General features: G+C 43.7%; 1 protein-coding gene across 7 annotated transcripts in view; it reads left to right on the forward strand.

Annotated features, from left to right (window-relative positions):
• FIP1L1 (factor interacting with PAPOLA and CPSF1) overlaps positions 1-19,180 on the forward strand; it is an 81,309-nt gene that overhangs the window by 22,553 nt on the left and 39,576 nt on the right. For 5 of the 7 annotated variants that reach the window (XM_044299096.1, XM_044299104.1, XM_044299112.1 and 2 more), the window contains 3 exons: positions 2,344-2,500; positions 6,434-6,481; positions 17,672-17,698. In XM_044299096.1, coding sequence (XP_044155031.1) covers positions 2,344-2,500; positions 6,434-6,481; positions 17,672-17,698 — 232 coding nt within the window. The remainder of the gene's footprint in view (positions 1-2,343; positions 2,501-6,433; positions 6,482-17,671; positions 17,699-19,180) is intronic. The other 2 variants (XM_044299119.1, XM_044299120.1) reach the window with 1 other exon arrangement.

Here is a 19,180-nt window from a genome sequence, read left to right on the forward strand (position 1 = left end):
CCTTCCTCCAGTCGGGTCTGGACCTGGGGCTGTGCCTCAGTTCTCTGAAGGGTCAGATTTCGGCGCTGTCTATTCTTCTCCAGCGTCCCCTGGCCCCTCTAGGGCCAATTAAGACCTTCTTACAAGGGGTGGCTCACTCTGTTCCGCCGTACCGCCCTCCAGTTCCTTCCTGGGACCTGAATGTGGTGCTCTCGGCGCTCCAATCAGCCCCCTTCGAGCCTTTACGGGAGGTCTCCCTTCGCCTTCTGTCCTGCAAGGTCATCTTTCTTGTGGCCGTCACGTCTCTCCGACGGGTGTCGGAGTTAGCGGCTCTTTCTTGCTCCGAACCTTTCCTGATCTTCCACCAGGATAAGGTTGTGCTTCGGCCTGTCCCGACTTTCCTGCCAAGGGTGGTCTCCGCCTTTCACATCAATGAGGACATCGTCCTTCCGTCGCTCTGTCCCTCTCCTTCCCACCCCAGAGAACGGGAACTGCACCGTCTGGATGTGGTCAGGGCGTTGAGGATTTACTTGGAGGTCACCGGGTCCTTTCGGCGCACGGACTCCATGTTTGTGGTTCTGGAGGGTTCGCGCAAAGGGTTGGCGGTCTCCAAGGTGGCTATTGCCCGTTTCATTAAACTGGCGGTGTCTGAGGCTTATCGAGCCAAGGGCAGACCTCCGCCTTTCGGCGTCACTGCTCATTCCACCAGAGCAGTCGGAGCTTCCTGGGCGCAGAGGCATCGGGCCTCGGCTGAACAGTTGTGCAAAGCAGCCACTTGGTCCTCTCTGCACACTTTCACAAAGTTCTATAGGGTGCATACGCATGCATCAGCGGATGCTGCTTTGGGCCGCCTGGTTTTGCAGGCAGCGGTTTCCTGATGCTCTGGTGTTCCGCCTTGGGTTTGTGGTCCCTCCCTTCTTGGACTGCTCTTGAACGTCCCAAGGTCTGTGTCCCCCAAGGAAAATGGGCGAGAAAAGGAGATTTTTGTATAACTTACCATTTAAATCTCTTTCTCGCTCTTCCTTGGGGGACACAGCACCCACCCTTCTGTGTTTGGTTACAGGGTTATGGTCTGGCGCCCCGTTGGGTTGCTGGCTGGTTGTTTCCGTTATTGGTTGTTATCCTTTCACTACTTGGACACGCAACTGGTAGCCTCTATCTCCAGGCTGAGGGTATAGCTGATGGAGGAGGGGCTTAACAGTTTTACTTAGTGTCACGCCTCCTAGGGAGCTGAGCTATACCCAAGGTCTGTGTCCCCCAAGGAAGAGCGAGAAAGAGATTTAAATGGTAAGTTATACAAAAATCTCCTTTTTTCCTGCTTCTGTAAGTCTAAAGAAAATAACAAAGGTACCGTTACATTCATGTATAGGTGTGCTACAGAGCCATGTAAGCACTGTATATGGCCATATAGTGGTGACAGACTCTCCTAAAGGAACTTTCTACTATTGGCCAGTACAGCGCAGTACCTAAATAAAGAAGTCCATTCACATGCCCCCCGCCGCTTGGTTCCAGCTCAGAGGCTCCTCTCAGCCATGCTTCCGTAACATTCGGACGGGATCTCGTGCGTCTCGGTGGCCATTAACTGGTCTCTGCAGTGACGTGTCCCCTAGTGGTAGGTCATTGTCAGGTCATGTGCTGCTTGCGGGCATATCACCACTGAGGCTAGTGATTGGCATGTATACAGGCCTGGAACCAGAAGCTGAAAGGAGCCTCTGTGCTGGAACCGAGGTATGGGGGCAGGTGAATGGATTTCTTTGGTTAAGTGAGGTGCAGTACTGGCCACATGTAAAAATATATATATATATTTCATTATCCCTTTTTTCGAAGAAATGTTTAGCCAACAAACAAATGGTTATTGACAGATTATAAAGGATTTTTGGTATAACGAGATCCGTCAGATAACCCCTTTAAACAAATCTTACTTTTTAACAAGAAAGATCTGGTTTCAATTCTTTTATAAAATAAAAGGGGTTATGTAAGGCTGGGTCCACCCCATGTCTTAGCCTCCCACTGGGCTTTACTTCAGGAGGCATACATTGTGTTCAGTGAAGAGGACTTGCTTGCTGTCTGTGTCCATCTGTTTTACCAGACCAAACAATGGTAGACTGAAATGTCGAGCAGGAGCCCAAAGATGACTCCTTTGGACTTATTGAAGTAAATGTAGCTGTCACAGTATACATCCGAGTAGAGTTTTCGGATATTCAAAGGTATACACCTAATGGAAGTCCCAGCTGGGGTCTAAAACTTAGTGTGAACCCAACCTAACACTGAAAAATGTTCTGGTCTTCTGTTGAAGAGTTTTTATTTTTATTATTGACATCAGTTTTTAATAAAAAAAAATTAATATGTGACTTTGTATTTTAGGTAGTCACAGAACAGTCTCCTTCAGAGGTGGATAATTTTATCAAGCCACCACCACCTTTTTTCCCTCCTGGCGCACCCCCACCACACCTTCCACCACCGCCATTATTTCCACCACCTCCAAATGTCAGCTCTGCCCCTCCTCTTATACCTCCACCAGGTAAGCTTGGAAGGTATTACTTAGAGCTATTTAAAATGTGCTTCTTTTGAAAGTATTCCTTTTTGTCATCATGTTGGCCTGTGTGGGTGGATGAAAGGACAAGTCTCTCTCCCACCATGTCTCTTGCCTTTATATTTTGCTCTTTTCAGGATTTTTTAACAGGTGTCAAGTTTTCATGGCAGACATTTTTTCCATCTTATCTGAATGGGGCTTATAAAAAAAATCTCATGCGACATGAACAGATTTATTGAATGGTTTGTCAGTCACAACGAATCAGCCACCTCTGTATCTTAGGCTACTTTTACACTAGCGTTTTTGATGGATCCGGCAGGGTTCAGCAATAACGCTTCCATTACTGATAATACAACCATCTGCATCCGTTATGAATGGATCTGGATGTATTATCTTTAACATACCAAAGACAGATCCGTCATGAACTCCATTGAAGGTCAGTGGGGGATGGGTCAGTTTTCTATTGTCAGAGAAAACGGATCCCCCATTGACTTGCATTGTGGGTCATGACGGATCAGTCTTGCTCTGCATCCCAGGACGGAAAGAAAAACCGCAGCATGCTGCAGTTTGCTCTCCGGTATGAGAACGAAATACATTTTGGAGCACTCCGTTCTGTTCAGTTAAGTTTTGTCTCCATTGACAATGAATGGGGACAAAACTGAAGCATTTTTTTTCGGTATTGAGACCCTATGATGGATCTGAATACCGGAAAACATTAACGCTAGTGTGAAAGTAGCCTAATGGAGTTTTCTCATGAAGATGCGCCCTTTTTGGTTTTGGCATAGACTGGTCAGGTCGGGCAGAGGGACGTCTGTTCTTACACAACAGTAGTCTGTTCTGGCTCATAATAGGAGGGATCGATCCCGAGTAAAAAGAAAAAAAAAAGCTGCCTTGTGTGAACCTGTTAGTATACATTTAATCTGTTCATTTCCATTTTGCCCTTGAAAAGACTCTATCAAACTCCTTGACCAAAGTCGATACATTTTTATAAATATAACAAATGTAATATTGTATGCATTTTGATAACTTGGTGTTATTTTGTGTTTCCGGCTCCTATGCAGACCTTGTGTTTCCATGGTAACAAACTGCAAACAAAGCCTGTGTAGTCTGACCCCCACAATCATGTTCTATTTTATGTGTTGCTATGCTACTGAATGTAGGGATGAGTAAATCAGTTTGTATGACTTGTTTCATCTGAATGAATTCCCCTCTGTGCTGGAAGATTACCGGGGCCATGATCTCGCGCATGCGCAGTTACTGCGAGTATCAGCGAAAGTACAGATACTATGCCTACAAAAGCTAATCGCCAATTGTCCACGCTCTGCTAACACTTGTTTAGTTGCGCATGCAAATTCGTAGGCATATCATCCGCGCATGCTCCAATACTTGAAGTAACAGCTCATGCATGAGTTTGTCAAGGTCTCGAGAGATGTGCGGCCATGTTAATCTTCCGGCAGAAGGACCGTCTAGAGCGGTGGGGACGCTCCCTCACAAGTGTACGTTTGTGCAGATGAACGAATCGATTCACTTATCTGTAACACAGCGTATTTGTTGCAGAAATTTCTGCGTCCATTACATACATGTGAATAGGGTCATATCTGCAGCATGCGCATATATTTCTGCAGCACTATTTAGGTATGTCACTATAGAATAAGTAGCTGACCGATGAAAGGGAGAATGGCTTGTTAGTCTGTTACCATGGTGACACAATGGCATGGATAGGATCTGTATACATAAAAATGATAGGGCAGTCTTCTTAAATTAAGACCACTTGCAATGTTTTCACTGTAGATGCATTGGATCAGTAATACGATATTGATTGCACTTGTGGACAATAGCCTTTAATGTGTTTCATAGTCATGCTTTTAAACAGTAACTAAACTTTTATCTTTTTATAAAATATGTTTCAAATGACCTAAAAATAATTTGTGTAATATACTTTATTACCTATATTATAGTTTTACGAAGAGTACTTTCACACTTGCGGCAGAGGATTCCGGCAGGCAGTTCCGTCAAAACGTATGCAAACTGATGGCATTTGTCAGACGGATCCGGATCCTGATCCGTCTGACAAATGCATTGAAATGCCGGATCCTTCTCTCCGGTGTCATCCAGAAAAACGGATCCGGCATTTATTTTTTTTCACATTTTTTTGCGCTCTGAGCATGCGCAGACCGCAATGCCAGATCCAGCATTCTGGCAAGTGTTCCAGAATTTTGGACGGAGATAAAACCGCAGCATGCTGCGGTATGATCTCCGTCCTGAAAAGGCAAAAAGACTGAACTGAAGACATCCTGAACGGATTTCTCTCTATTCAGAATGCATTAGGATAAAACTGATCAGTTCTTTTCCGGTATTGAGCCCCTAGGACAGAACTCAGTGCCGGAAAAGAATAACGCTAGTGTGAAAGTACCCTAAAGAAATAGGCACCCACATTACTGGTTGCTTATCAGCTTTAGATTCAGTATAGCCGTACATCGCTTACTCGTCCGCGGAGTATGGATCTCACTATACTGGAGCAATGGGTCCTTTGCTCCCTCAGCTTGGCTAAATCCTGGCACAGCGCTTACTGATGTGCTATGCCAAGACTTTGCTGAGCAGATCGGGCTCCTTAAAGGGGTTTTCCTTTGCTCCTTTAACAAGATTCTGCAAATGGCCCCTGAAACAGAAGATTGATCCTTACCTGCTCCACGCCTCTGCTCTCCATTTTCTGGTCCCCGCACTGTTCACATCCAGCTGGCTGCGGACATGGTCACATGCACCACTCAAGCCAATGACTGGCTTCCACAGTGACACGCTGCTTATGACCAGCCAGCCATTGGCTTGGAGCAGTACCATGCCCATAGCCAGCTGGATGTAAACCGTGGCGAGGTAGAGCAGGTAAGTATGAACCTTCTGCTTCCTAAGGCAGACTGCAGCAACTTGTTAAAAAAAAAATATATCATTTTTACTGGAAACTCCCTTTAATAAAGTACATTACACATCATTTTAGGGCATTTGGAACACTTTTAAAGAAAGTCGGCTAAAAGTTTAGTTACTCTTTTGTGTAAATGTCAACGGTTCCTGATCTACAAAGCCTGTGCTCCTATGATGTCTGCTCCATAAGCAAGTTCCTGATTTTCTCCTAACCATGGCCATCAATACTTGCTGCACATCTGCAGTAAACCGTGCAGGCCTGTGGCTTTGGCTCCTACTAGGCCCTATTTTATTTGTGCTGTAGCCAGCGCTTTATCTTCAAAGCCGTTCCAGAAATAGCACTTTGCCATACCTCCCTGGTTCAAATGGGGGGAGAAGGCCCAGTTGTTACCTCATATTAGCTAGGCGGGTTGGCCAAAATATTCAGAATTGCAAATGTAAAACATCCTGTGGAAGGTCTTAGGAGAGCAGAAGCCACTTTGAAGTCTGCTTCGTAGACTGTCTTCTCTTTATTGTGAGGTTTGTAGCAAGAAAAGCACCGATTGATTTACTACTCGGTGTAGGCGACCTGGGGTATTATTTAACACCTTCACTGCCACATACAGCTGTAAGATATAGGCAGTGAATGTCTGGTTATAGCAGATGTTGGATCGTGCTGTTACTACTGTAGTCTTGGTATTTTCTGATTTTGCTGGCAGGAGGATCCCGAGTCCAGATTAGTAATGTGTGGATGTGTTCAGCAGTCTTAAGATGAAGGGTTCCCAGGCTGCATTGTCTTCTCTAATTGTCTTAAAATAGATCCAGATGCGGCCTCCTTTCAGGAACGTAATGGTATCTTAATAACTTGGCCGCGATTTTCTGCCCATCAAAGCATGTCAGAAGATGCCTTTCCCCATATAAGCAATTATACGCACGGTGATATCGGCCTTCCAATAGTCACAGCTCTGTTATCTTGCCAACAATGAATGCAAATCACTGTATAAATCATGCCATTATTTCTTCTAGGATCTGGATTGCACTTATCTTTCTCCATGCAAAAACCATCTAGATATGGTATAGTGGCTTTCCTACTACTCATGACTACCAGATTGATTTTCAGGCGTAGCTGTGGATGCTGATGATCTCTTCATGAGGCGTAATGGTGTTTGTGGTGTTTTGTGAATGTGTGTTCTGGAAGTTTATATGAATCAAGATTCCAAGTATCATTAGTTTACCTAAACTTGAGCAAAATGCTGGCGGTAGTGGAGTGTGTGTCGCTGGCATGTCCTGTGCCCAGTTGTGCCATATATATATTTATATATATATATATATATAATGTGTAAGGGCTATACTTCTCTACAGGTATAGGTTCCACTAGGGGCTAATGTCAGTGGAGACAAGCATGTCATTTGGCCATAAAGAGGAGAGGAGCTGAAAAGATCACAGCAGTGTTTTTTTCAGCATCTCTCCTGGACTTAGTCAACTTTCCTTACTAAAGGCTCATGCAGATGTGCAAGGTTCATGCCCTGGTGCTTTCCGAGTGTAGAACAGACTGCGGTCAGACTGAACACGGACCCACTGTAGTTTTTGGTCCACTCCATATGTGCAGTTTCTTCGTGGGCCACCTGTCCATGCAGAGAAAATTGCAGCTTTCACAATCCAGCTCCAATTGTCTTTGCAGGACTCACTCATTCAAGAGAATTGGTCTGTCAAGGTAAATGGACCACACATAGCCACCGTCCTTGTGTGGTCTATTTAAATACTTGTCTGCGTTTACCAGCCGGAACACCGACGAGTTTCATATCGCTCCTGAAAGAGCTCTAAGTGACAGATCCAATCTGTATTGCCGGCTTGGTGCTTTCACACCATGTTTGCCTGGTGTACGAAGAGGCTGCGGCGCTCCGCGAGCACTTAGCCCTCTTTCTAGGCCATGTGACAGTGCCTTTATTGGTCACATGGGCTAGGAGCAGCTCAGTCCCATTCAATTGAATAGGGCTGAGCTGCGATACCAAGCACACAGTCGTTGTCAAATGTATGGCGATGTGCTTGGTGACCTGAGAGAAGGCCGCGGAGCTCTGGTGAGTGCGGCCTCCTCAAACAGCTGATCAGTGGGGGTGCCAGGAGTCAGACCCCTGCCGATCGCATATTGATGACCTAGTCTAAGGATAGTTAATAAAAAAAAATGGCTGCACATTTCACATACAAACAATAGAGATGAGAAATGGGGATCATTCTAAATTAAAGTGGTATAATTAAAGTGGTATTATAACTACTATAAATGGAAAAATAGAAGCTCTTTGCCCACATTTTTGATCAAATTGGGCCCATCTACCAGGCATCAAGGTGGCTTCCACAGACAGGTACCCAACACTAATATACCGCCTCTCTTTGGACTTACCTAAGCCTACAATTTTCAGGGCAGTGTAGGAACCAGCTACATAAGTACACTGCTCAGAATCCCCAGGCTTTTGGTAAGTCCAAGAGAGGCGGTATATTAGTGTTGGGTACCAATCTGCGGAAGCCACCTTGACGCCTAGTAGATGGGCCCGACACATGTTTGATCAAAAATGTATGCAAAGAGCTTATATTTTTCCATTTATAGTAGATATAATACCACTTTAATTTAGAATGATCCCCATTTTCTCAGTTATATTGTTTGTATGTGAAATGTTGTGCAGCCCTTTTTTTTTTTTTTTTTTAACAACCATGTTTGCTTGATGGATATACACCTGTGACTATGAATATGAATGTGCTAGTCTAAATTTTCTTCTGGTCTAAGGGATAGATCATCAATGTGTAAATCCCAGAGAACCCTTTTAAATTCTGGAATTCTGTTCTGGCATATGCTGTACACCACTGGCGCCTGATGGTGCTATATATTATACTGGGGACCATTAGATGTCTGGCATGAGTACCGGCTTACTGCCAGACAAAATACTGCTGTGTGACCTGTATGGGGGGTACCAATAAATTGTAACTTTTATTATCAGTTAAATCCCTAAGTATGCATGATATACACCAAACGCTGTGCAAATGGTGGCCCGGAAATGCAGCGCAACCGTCTGGACCGATACTTGGGGGGCAAAGATAAGTACTATGCTATTTAATACACTACTGTAAGGGTGTTCATCTTCCCCATAGCATGTGATTATTGCACTGTAAACAAGTGGGAAGAGGTGGGTTTGAGTCTGGGGTTACAAACATAGCCCAGTAAAAGTGACTACCACCTCTGAAACTGGGATTATTACCAACAGGTCCCCTGATGAGTTGGACCTATGTCCAACAAAACGCGTTGGGATGCTTAACAGGACCATAAGAATGATATTTTATTAAGATTAACATACTGGTGACAGGGCCCCCCACCACAGCGTGACGAAGCTGGGCAGTCTCCATTGCTGTGCAGGGACAGGGAGGGCCTTATAGGTGTCCACTGGCAATTTGGGATTTCTGTGGATAGTACATTGCCACCTCAAGGTACATCCAGTGCAGGGTGAGATTAGTCATCAGAGACCCAGTACTAGTCTTCCCCTATCCCTAGTTCCAGGTCACCATTTGCACAGCGTTTGGTGTATATCATGTATACTTAGGGATTTAACTGATAATAATAAAAGTTAAGATTTATTAGGAATATATATATATATATATATATTTGTGGATTACGATACCGACCTTCTCAGGCAGTGACCAATGCGCAATTTGGTCGTGTTATTAGTTGATTATACCTTTATGGAGGGGTACAAGGTGTAAAATTAAAAAAAAATAGAGAGAATATATATTTAAAAAAAAAAAAAGTGCCCCCCGCGACCATAACCCATACATCCTGTATATCAAAATGATCATTATGGAAAGGAGACATAATTTAAAAAGAGGATTTTAATTGCTTTCTGTGCTAGTAAAAAAAAAAAGGTACAAAACAGACAGTTTTTCCAGTTTATTTAGTTTACATTTAAAATAAAAGAAAATAAAGCCCCATGTATTGGCAAAGTGGCGCAAAAACTATTTACATAAGCAAGCTAAAAAAAAAAGGGAAAGTGGTGGGGTCGGGGAGGGAATGGCCTGGTCTTTAACTTGTTAAAATACAAACTGCAGTCCCAGTGTCCCAGTAGGGACTTTAGAGATGGATTCATTGTGCCACTCATGTCATTCATGACGCAACAGAAGGCTCTAATGCCGGGATAGAAATGTTGCATCGCACTACTGTTCTTGTGAAATGTTATACATCTGGATTTTATTTTGCTACCTAGCCATACACGTTAGATGAGCCTGCTGACACTCCAAGGCTCTGTTCACATATCTTTTTTTCAGGATTGACCAGGAGCATAACCCAAATTATGCCTTTGATGTATGCCTCCAGCTTAATTCATACAGTCACATATGACAGCCATTGATTCCTATTTAAGAAAAGAGCGTATGGACCATGCTGCTTCTTACAGTACATACGTATTGGCCCGGTCTATGCCAAAGGGCACATATTTTGACATATACGGGATACATAGGGTCCTATGGGCACATTGGAATATATGTTGGGGGACATTTCCTGCATATACCTCCGATGTAAGATGAGACCAGTGTGAGAATGGAGCAGCCCGGGCATCAGCCAGCAGCTATCTTCTGTGTGTGCAGAAAGCTCCTTCCATGGGGTTCTTTGTGATAAGTTGATTTAGGAGGACTGGAGAACTGGTTGGCAGCACAAGTAGATTGTCTTAGTGATTGCAGTGTGTGTTCTGCACCTTCTGACTTTAGCGCTGTCCTGGTCAGGCCAAGACACTGGGGCACATTACTAAAGATGGGAAAGTCATAAACCAGTCTTAGGCCTCATGCACACAACTGTTTGGGTCCGCATCCGAGCCGCAATCAATGGGGGCCGCAAAAGATGCGGACAAGAATAGGCATTTACATTGCTGGCGCCCGTTCCGCAAATTGCTGAAGGCAACACGGGCGGCTTCCGGTTTTTTTGCGGATCCGTGGCTTGCGGACCGCAAAAACACGGCACAGCCGTGTGCATGGGGCCTTGGTCTGTCTACTCTATGGATATAACAAATAGGCCAGAGATTTGAACGTTAGTAGGGATGTCTTAAAAGTCTTCTCCAGCTCATATGATAGGATGAAAGATAAACTCTTACATTTGGAGCCAGCATTTGGCGCATATGCTGAGAAGCGCTCCCGGCTTATACACTAAGCATATCTGTAGGGCTCCATTCACACGGTTATATCAGTTGGTTTACTTTATTTTCTGTTATGGAATAGCGTAGCAGGCTACCCTATTTAATGCTCCAGATTTAGAATTTATAAATGGCAACAAGACTTTTTAGTCTGCCGATCACCCTCATAGGCTTCAGGCTTAGAAGGCCTGAAGCCTATGTGGTGGTAAATACCCGCACAGGTGTGCGTGATGACATAATCACGCCTGCCTGCGCCAGGACACAGTGACGAGATGTGGCCGTAGACCAGAAGAGGTTGTGGCCTGCACCGTGAACACCGGCGAACGTGGGATACAGGCGAGTTGTTTTTTCACTGCCAACTTGGAGGCCTTTACTAACAGGAAGGATAGCACTACAGGGGGCATGATACTGAGGGGGGCACTTTGGGGCATTACTCAATGGGAGCACTATGAGGGACACTACTGGAGGTGCACTGTGGGGGACATTACTACAGTGGGGGCACTGTTAAGGACATTACTACAGGAGAAACACTGTTGGGGACATTACTACTGGAGGGACACTGTGGGGGACGTTACTACAGGAGGGACATTACTACTGGAGGGGATCTGTGAGGGACATTACTAATGGAGGGGCACTTTGGGGGAAATTACTAATGGAGGGGAACTGTGGGGGACATATCTACTGGAAGGGAACTGTGGGGGACATTACTAGTGGAGGGCGCTGTGGGGGAGATAGCATTGGGGAGCACAATGGGCACAGGGCTGGGAGGGACAGCTGGATGACATTGTTGGGAAACCAGGGTGGGGAAATCGTGTTGAAAATGTGGGGAGGCTTATAGAGAAATTAAGAAATCTGTTTTTAACAAACTCTGCAGAGCCTAGATGCGGCTTAAAGAATCTGTCATGGTGGAAGTGGAAAGAGAACATCTACATGACAGGAGATGTCAATGGATGGAAGAGGTATGTGTTGCTTTAGTCTCCTATGTTCCCTAGTTCTGGCAGGAAGTATGCTGTGTGTAGTGCTGGATCACTACTGTCTAATTTTCTCAAAGTCTTTTTATTTATAATTATATGTATTTAAAGGGAACCTGTCACCAGGATTTTGTGTATAGAGCTGAGGACATGGGTTGCTAGATGGCCGCTAGCACATCCGTAATACCCAGTCCCCATAGCTCTGTGCTTTTATTGTGTAAAAAAAAACGATTTGATACATACTTGTAGCTGTACATGGGGCCAGTCTTAAAGGGGTTTTCCCATCTTGGACATTGAGGGCATATTGCTGGGATATGTCCCCAATGTCTGATAGAGGACCGGAGCAGGTTTATATAGGTATTTACCTAAAATATAATTACTGGAAAACCTCTTTAAAGTTCTTAAAGCTATATAACTGTATAAATTATATGATTTACTGAACCTTTACTCACAAAACTACATATCGATCTGCTCAGCTCCTCCTGCTCTATAGCCTGCACTGCATTTTGTGGTGACAGGTTCTTTTTGGAAGTGACTATGCTCCTCTGGATCCAAGTGTTTATTCCTGGCAGTCCAATCTACTGGCAGTATGTTAGAGCAGGGGATGCTGGTCAGATACATAGGGGGTCATTTATCAGTTGCCCATAGCAACCAAACCAATCATTTATCAGTTGCCCATAGCAACCAATCCGATTCCACCCTTCATTTTGAACAGCTCCTTTGGAAAATAAAAGGAGGAATCTGGTTGCTATGGGTAACTAAGCCAGTTCTGCATTACACCAGTTTGATAAATGGCCCCAATAGTTTTGTGTGAGAGGATTCATTAGATTCATAATTCATATAAATACATTTCATGCACTGTAATGTCTAATCTTTCTGCGGTTAGATGTCCAGTGGACGGAGCCAATCAATGATTGACTAGCTTGCCTGTGTAATTGTGCGTGCAGAAATAGCTGTCAGACTCTGTTCACACCATGTTTTGTATCCTCTTGTATGGTACTGTTTTTTTTTTTTTGTTGCCGGATTTGTGCGCAGACCGGTAAAAATTTGAAAAAAGATACAAGACGGATCTGTCTGTCCGCAGGACAAGAGGAGAGACGGATCCATTCTTGCAATGCATTTGTGAGACGGATCTGCATCCAGATGCGTATCACAAATGCTTTCAGTGACATCCAGATCGGCGGATCCGGCAGGCAGTTCCGACAACGAAACTGCTTGCCAGATCACACTGCCACAAGTGTGAAAGTAGCCTTACTGGGACTATTTTACTGGGCTTATTTTACTAGGGCCTAGTATATTCCATATTTGCCTATTGGGCGGCCGTTCCTGATGTAATTAGCCATCTGCTCTGAGCTATTCAGATGTCTCCCCTGACCCTTTCACAGCACAAGTCTCCTACTAAGGGCTCATGTACACGGCCGTTGCCCAGCCGTGTCCCTATTGCGGCCCGCAAGGAATGAAACCCCTCAGAAGCACTACGGAGTGCTTCTGTGGGATTTGTCCATGCCTCCGCACCTCAAAAAAAATAGTACTATTTTTTGCGGTGCGGACGGATCATGGACCCATTCAAGTTGAATGGCTCTGGATCCGTCTGCGGAATCCGCATGGATGTTGCCAAATTGTGGTCCCCAATGCAGAGGTCGGCTGATCGACGGCCTTGTGCATGAGCCGTAACACAGAGGAATAGCTGAGATTCTACAGCTTCATCTCACCCCCGAGGTGGGAGGCCTTTTTGGACCTTAACAGAGCTTTATGAATTGTTGCATACTCACTTGTGTTTATTGTAAAAAAAGTGAAGCGAGCACTCGCTCTATGGCAATACTCAGATTTATTGGTATAAAATGCTAGTTAATTGCACTTAAAATACAATGAAACACAATGGTTAAAACACTAAATAAAAAGAAATATAATAAAACTGTAATAAGGTCGACCTTAATATAACACTGATATTCACATTTGTTGTATGGGACCTTAGTTGAGCATATAAAACTTGCTTAATACATACACATCTTCCAATGGTGTCCAAATAAACCACTGAGATATACCACTGAGATACACCACTGAGGAAGGGATTAGTAATATCCCGAAACGCGTCTGGGCTATCAGACACTCCGTTCACACCTCCTTGCAAAGGACTTTGCATGGCCATGCAACAAAGGGAAAGATTTATTTAAGAACCTGGCACCGGACAATCAGCGAAACAGCTCTAATCATCTGAGTAAGTACTGAGACCGGACGCAAGTCTCACTCGTACTATCGCGATACCGGGTTGGACTGTCAGCTCCTGCAAAGCCGTGAAGACGCAGCGGTGAGCCTAGCGGTCCTTTCCAGCGTTCGAAACCAGCAACCTCTTTATACGGAGGTAAGATTGTTCATACCCTCGAGACAGAGGTAAGACTCCAGTCGATGAGTCTAATCAGACTATCTTGGAACAGTTGAACATTTCCAATGGATTATACTGCCTGTTGCGGTTCATTATATTGAGTGATCGGGACATTTTTTGGTTGCTACAGGAAGCAACACAAAGCGTGCATTGACACACAACTCCAACAGGTGCCCTCTTCACTCACGCACTTATTATCACCATTTATTATTACAGACTTTATTTAAAACTCACTACTTTAACAATTTATCACTTTATCTTCATTTCACTATTTATTTGGACACCATTGGAAGATGTGTATGTATTAAGCAAGTTTTATATGCTCAACTAAGGTCCCATACAACAAATGTGAATATCAGTGTTATATTAAGGTCGACCTTATTACAGTTTTATTATATTTATTTTTATTTAGTGTTTTAACCATTGTGTTTCATTGTATTTTAAGTGCAATTAACTAGCATTTTATACCAATAAATCTGAGTATTGCCATAGAGCGAGTGCTCGCTTCACTTTTTCTACAATTCTTATTACATTAAGGTAGGGCGTCCTTAATTTTTAGTTTGAAGCACCGTGCCACCCACCAGCAATAAGTGAGCCACTCCATTCAGCTAAACCAATCACTTGTGTTTATGTGCAAAAACATTAGGTACGCTTTAACAGAAGTCTGTCCCCATTAAATTGAGTTTCTAAGTAAACATACTGCCGGGTAGTTTAGGTGTCCCAAAACCTAACCATACGTTTCTTGTGAGAATCCAGTCCTCTAATTCTTAGAAACACTTGTTGTTATTTGTATGGCTTTTCAGTGCACAGTGGGCAGGGCCGATCAGTTTGGTGCACCTGGTATCCCATCTGTCATCAGTACCAGCTCTGAAATCTCAGAAACTACCAGTTTTTGCTCATGCACACTACTGGATGTATTTTGCGTACCGCAAAACACAGATGAGCAAAAAATACGGATGAAGTCTGTGTGCATTCCGTAGTTTTTGCAAAACGGAACAGCTGGCCCCTAAAAGAACAAGTCCTATCCTTGTCTGTAATTGGGCACAATAATAGGACATGTCTTCTCTTATAGTGGAAAGGACATACGGAAACTAAATGCACACGGAGTAACCGTAGTTTTAGTACTTTTGTGTTTTGAGTTCCTTTTTAACTCTTTAATGATTGCAGAGTTTTTTTCACAATGTGAAGTACGCTTTAGGTAAGAAGAATAGAATTGAATTGAGTCTGGTAGTTTCTGGGTCACTCACGGTGGCAAGATACAAGTCAGACGGTGACCGGCTTCTCAAGTCGCATTCCCGCGTATACGTCACTATTTGCAATCATTTATTTTTTTTTATTTTTTTTTATTTTTTTCCCCCCCTGAAACCTCTTCTATGCATTTATAAGGGTTCTGTATTGTAAGGGATAAAGTGTTGAAGTCGTTCTTCCCATGACTTGAGTGTAGTTTGCTTTCTGCCCTGTCTGAACTAATTTGCGTTATAGGGGTGGTCTCATGAAGACCACCCCCGTCCATGTGGCCTATAGGCCCCTGCTCAGGACCCACCTCTGCGAGCTGTACGCGTGGCTCTATGCAGTACTTCAAATGCCTGGCTGCGGCTTTTCCTGAGCTGTTCGCCAATAGAGGGACCCTGGGTTTGTGTCTGAGGTGACCACTTAATTCTTGTTAAGATCCAGGACATTTATTAAGAACTTGACTTGCAATTTGCAAAAGGTTGTGCTAAACTTCTGGTAAACTCATGTTGCTTGGAAACAAATTGTAATTGTAAATGATTCTACCCATTTAATCATGAATGTTCTCACGTTGATTCTGGATAACTTATGTGGCATGTGCATGGCCTGTAAGAATATGGAGGCTGATCAAGCGCAGTATGTCATTAGAACCACTTGTGCCAATGCCTAAAGGGGTTGTCCAGTGGTACCTGTGGAGAAATCCATACCTGCTCTGGGGCACCCAGGTTCTCTTCAGTGGACTTCCAGTCCCCCGTCTATCAACTTTCGCACAGATGGGGACACACTGCCTTTGAGGCCAGTCATTGACTTCCACAAAGCACATGACCCCATCGCCGTGGAAGTTGACAGACAGGAATCGTAGGTCCTGAACCCTGAAGTTACGGATCTGGAACAGAGTCTTGGGGAGCATGCAAGTTCTCCACAAGTTCTGCTGTTCGGGGGGACATTAAAAAAAAAGCCCGGACAACCTCTTTAATGTAAAATTCTAACACATTCTATAAACCTAACAAAGACATGGCCTGCCAGATAATCTCATAATCCAAGTTTTAATGCCAGCAGCATTCCCATCTGAGTCAATGCAGGAGGTGGATGGAACGTGAACACCCCCTACCTGCAACATTTCAGGGGAACTCCACCATCTTTCTCACGCGTACTTGCTAGACCCCTCACCAATCTTAAATAGTATGCACAATAAATCGCCTAAAAACCTCAATATTAATACAGTTACCTAACAAAGCCGTATAGCTATGTTGTCTGCTACCTAATAAACATGGCCCCGAGCCTAACCTATCCGGCCATAGTGTCTCAGCATATTACACTAACTGCTCATGCACACAAACGTATTTTCTTTCTATGTCTGTTACTTTTTCTTGCGGACCGTATGCGGAACCATTCATTTCAATGGGTCCACACAAAAAAAAAAACTGAAGTTATTCCATGTGCATTCCGTATGTCTGTTCCATAAAAAAATAGAACTTGTCCTATTATTGACTGTTAGGAGTCAGCTGTTCCGTTACGCAAAATACGGAATGCACATGGACGTCATCCGTATTTTCTGCGGACTGCCAAATATATCCGGTTGCGTGCTTGAGCCCTAAAGCAGAAAAATAGGGCAGAGCTTCTAGAAACGTGGCAGGTAGTGTGTGTTCACGCCCCCATCCATGTCCTGCACGGACTCTGCCGGGAATGCCGCTGATATTAGGCTTCATGATGAACTTGTTATACTGGGTGCTATTTCTGGAATGTTTGTAACATAAGGAAGATTATTACATTCAGCATTGCGCACCATGTATTTCTTATAAGAATGATTGAGAGGAGAATGCGGGATCCTGATTTCCACATAGTATACAGCGGCTTTCATTAAATTTGGTGCTGGGTTGTTTGCTACAATCTGTGCAGAGATAGGCCTTCTTGTTTAAACCACTTTACCAGAGGATAATGGGAGATGGTTGAAAGGGAGTCTGTCACCAGTTTTATAGCTGGCGAATATCAAGGCAGCATAGACTGGTGACAGATCCCCTGAGCAAAACGCTGGATCATATTCCTCAAATGGCTTGGTCGTTTTGCTAAAACCTGCATTGAACAGCACCAGAGTCCGCTCGCTACACTGCACGCACTGGAGAGTCCTCCGCTCCCCTGCTGCTAAATGACAGCTCTCTTCCTAGAGCATGTGCTGTGTTTTCAGCGGACTCCAGCTGGTCAGTTCAGATTTTAGCAAAGGAACAAGATCATTTCAAGAGTGTGACCAGTGTTTTACTCAGGATATCTGTCACCATTTTATGCTGGCAATCACGTTGCAGTTTTTGGTACAGTTTCTTGAGCCAAAGCAAGAAGTGCATCTAAAAGGAAGGGACTGATGCATCTCCTTTCTTTATAACCACTCCTGTCTTTGGCTCTGTGGCCCTAAAACTGTGACAAAAACTACAGGTTTGATTCCAGGTGAAAGAATGAAAGGTAATTATCTAGTGTGATTTAAGCTGAATTAATGATTTTTGTATATATATTTTTTTCTCTCTAGGAATACCCATAACAGTGCCACCACCAGGTATGTATTTCACACTCTTGGATTTTCTGTAAATCCAACCATCCTATTTTCTCCGGATCAGCCTTTGTCCTACAGTAAGCTGTCTGGTCCTGTATTAAAATGGTATGCTTTTCTTAGGCTACATTCACAGCGCTTTTGGGTCAATCTGTTGAGGTATAGATGTGGCAGCCAGTATTTCTTTTTAGGGGACCTGTCACCTCGAAATGCAATGCAGTCTGCACTCAGCGTATTATAGAGCAGGAGGCGCCGGGCAGATTGTATCTAGTTTTATTGGAAAAAATTGTGTAGAATTTGTAATTTTCTACATTTAAAGAGGACTTTTTCACCTCTCCTGACATGCCTGTTTTAAGAGCTTCATGCATCCCCCATGTAATAACAATTCTAAAGCATCTATTATTATGTCTGTATGTTGTGCCATTCCTTTATTATTTCTACTGGAAGTTATGAATGAGTTGCTAGCAGTCTGCAGTAAGGGTATAGAGGGGAGGTAACCAGTTGGGGCGGTGTACCTGCACAGTGGGGGTGTATACTGTGCAGGTACACCCCCACAACTGGTTACCACCACTTGTACCCTTACTGCAGACTGCTAGCAATTCATTCCAAACTTCTAGTAGAAATTACACAGGAATGGCACAACATAGTCATAAGAATAGATGCTCCAGAATTGTTACCTGGTGAATGCATGAAACCATTAAAATAGACATGAAGTGGTGAAAGGTCCTCTTTAACCTCTGCTATTTCTGAGCTCAGAACGGCCCATTCATCTATTACAGTGATGACTAACCTCCGGCACTCCAGCTGTGGTAAAACTACAACTCATTCATTTTTATGAAGTTCTTAGAACAGCCAAGCAAATGTGCATGTTGGGAGTTGTAGTTTTACCACAGCTGGAGTGCCAGAGGTTAGCCATCACAGATCTATTATGCTTTTTACTTAGAAATCCTTAGAAATTATATAACCCTATACATTACAGTTTAGCTTCTCTTCCTTCATCATATCCATGGGGCACGAGAACATTTTTTTATGATATTTTTTTTAGGCCAAGGCTACACAGCAACATGTGTTGTGCAACAATATGTCCCGCGACAAAAGGGTACACCTACATTGTAACATTGTAATGATAGCCCAGGGTGTCGGACCCCCAACAATCGGATGCTGAGGATCAGTTTACAAGTCTTGGAGAACCAGGGTGGATTTGATTTAAATCAAACTGACTTAAATCACGATTTAAATCTCTAGTCAGTAAGACTTGATTTAAATCATAGTTTTCTACATAAAGACTAATTCTTGCTGGTATAACTTATAATATGCAAGTAGATGAAGATGTTTAGAATAACAACTTTTCATATTAGTTTGATTAGGTTGATTCTGCATTCATAGGTTTGTAGAAGTTAGGATTAAAGGGAACCTGTCACCGGGATTTTGGGTATAGAGCTGAGGACATGGGTTGCTAGATGGCCGCTAGCACATCTGCAATACCCA

This window comes from Bufo gargarizans, chromosome 1 (genome assembly GCF_014858855.1).
Source record: "Bufo gargarizans isolate SCDJY-AF-19 chromosome 1, ASM1485885v1, whole genome shotgun sequence".
Lineage (NCBI taxonomy): Eukaryota > Metazoa > Chordata > Amphibia > Anura > Bufonidae > Bufo > Bufo gargarizans.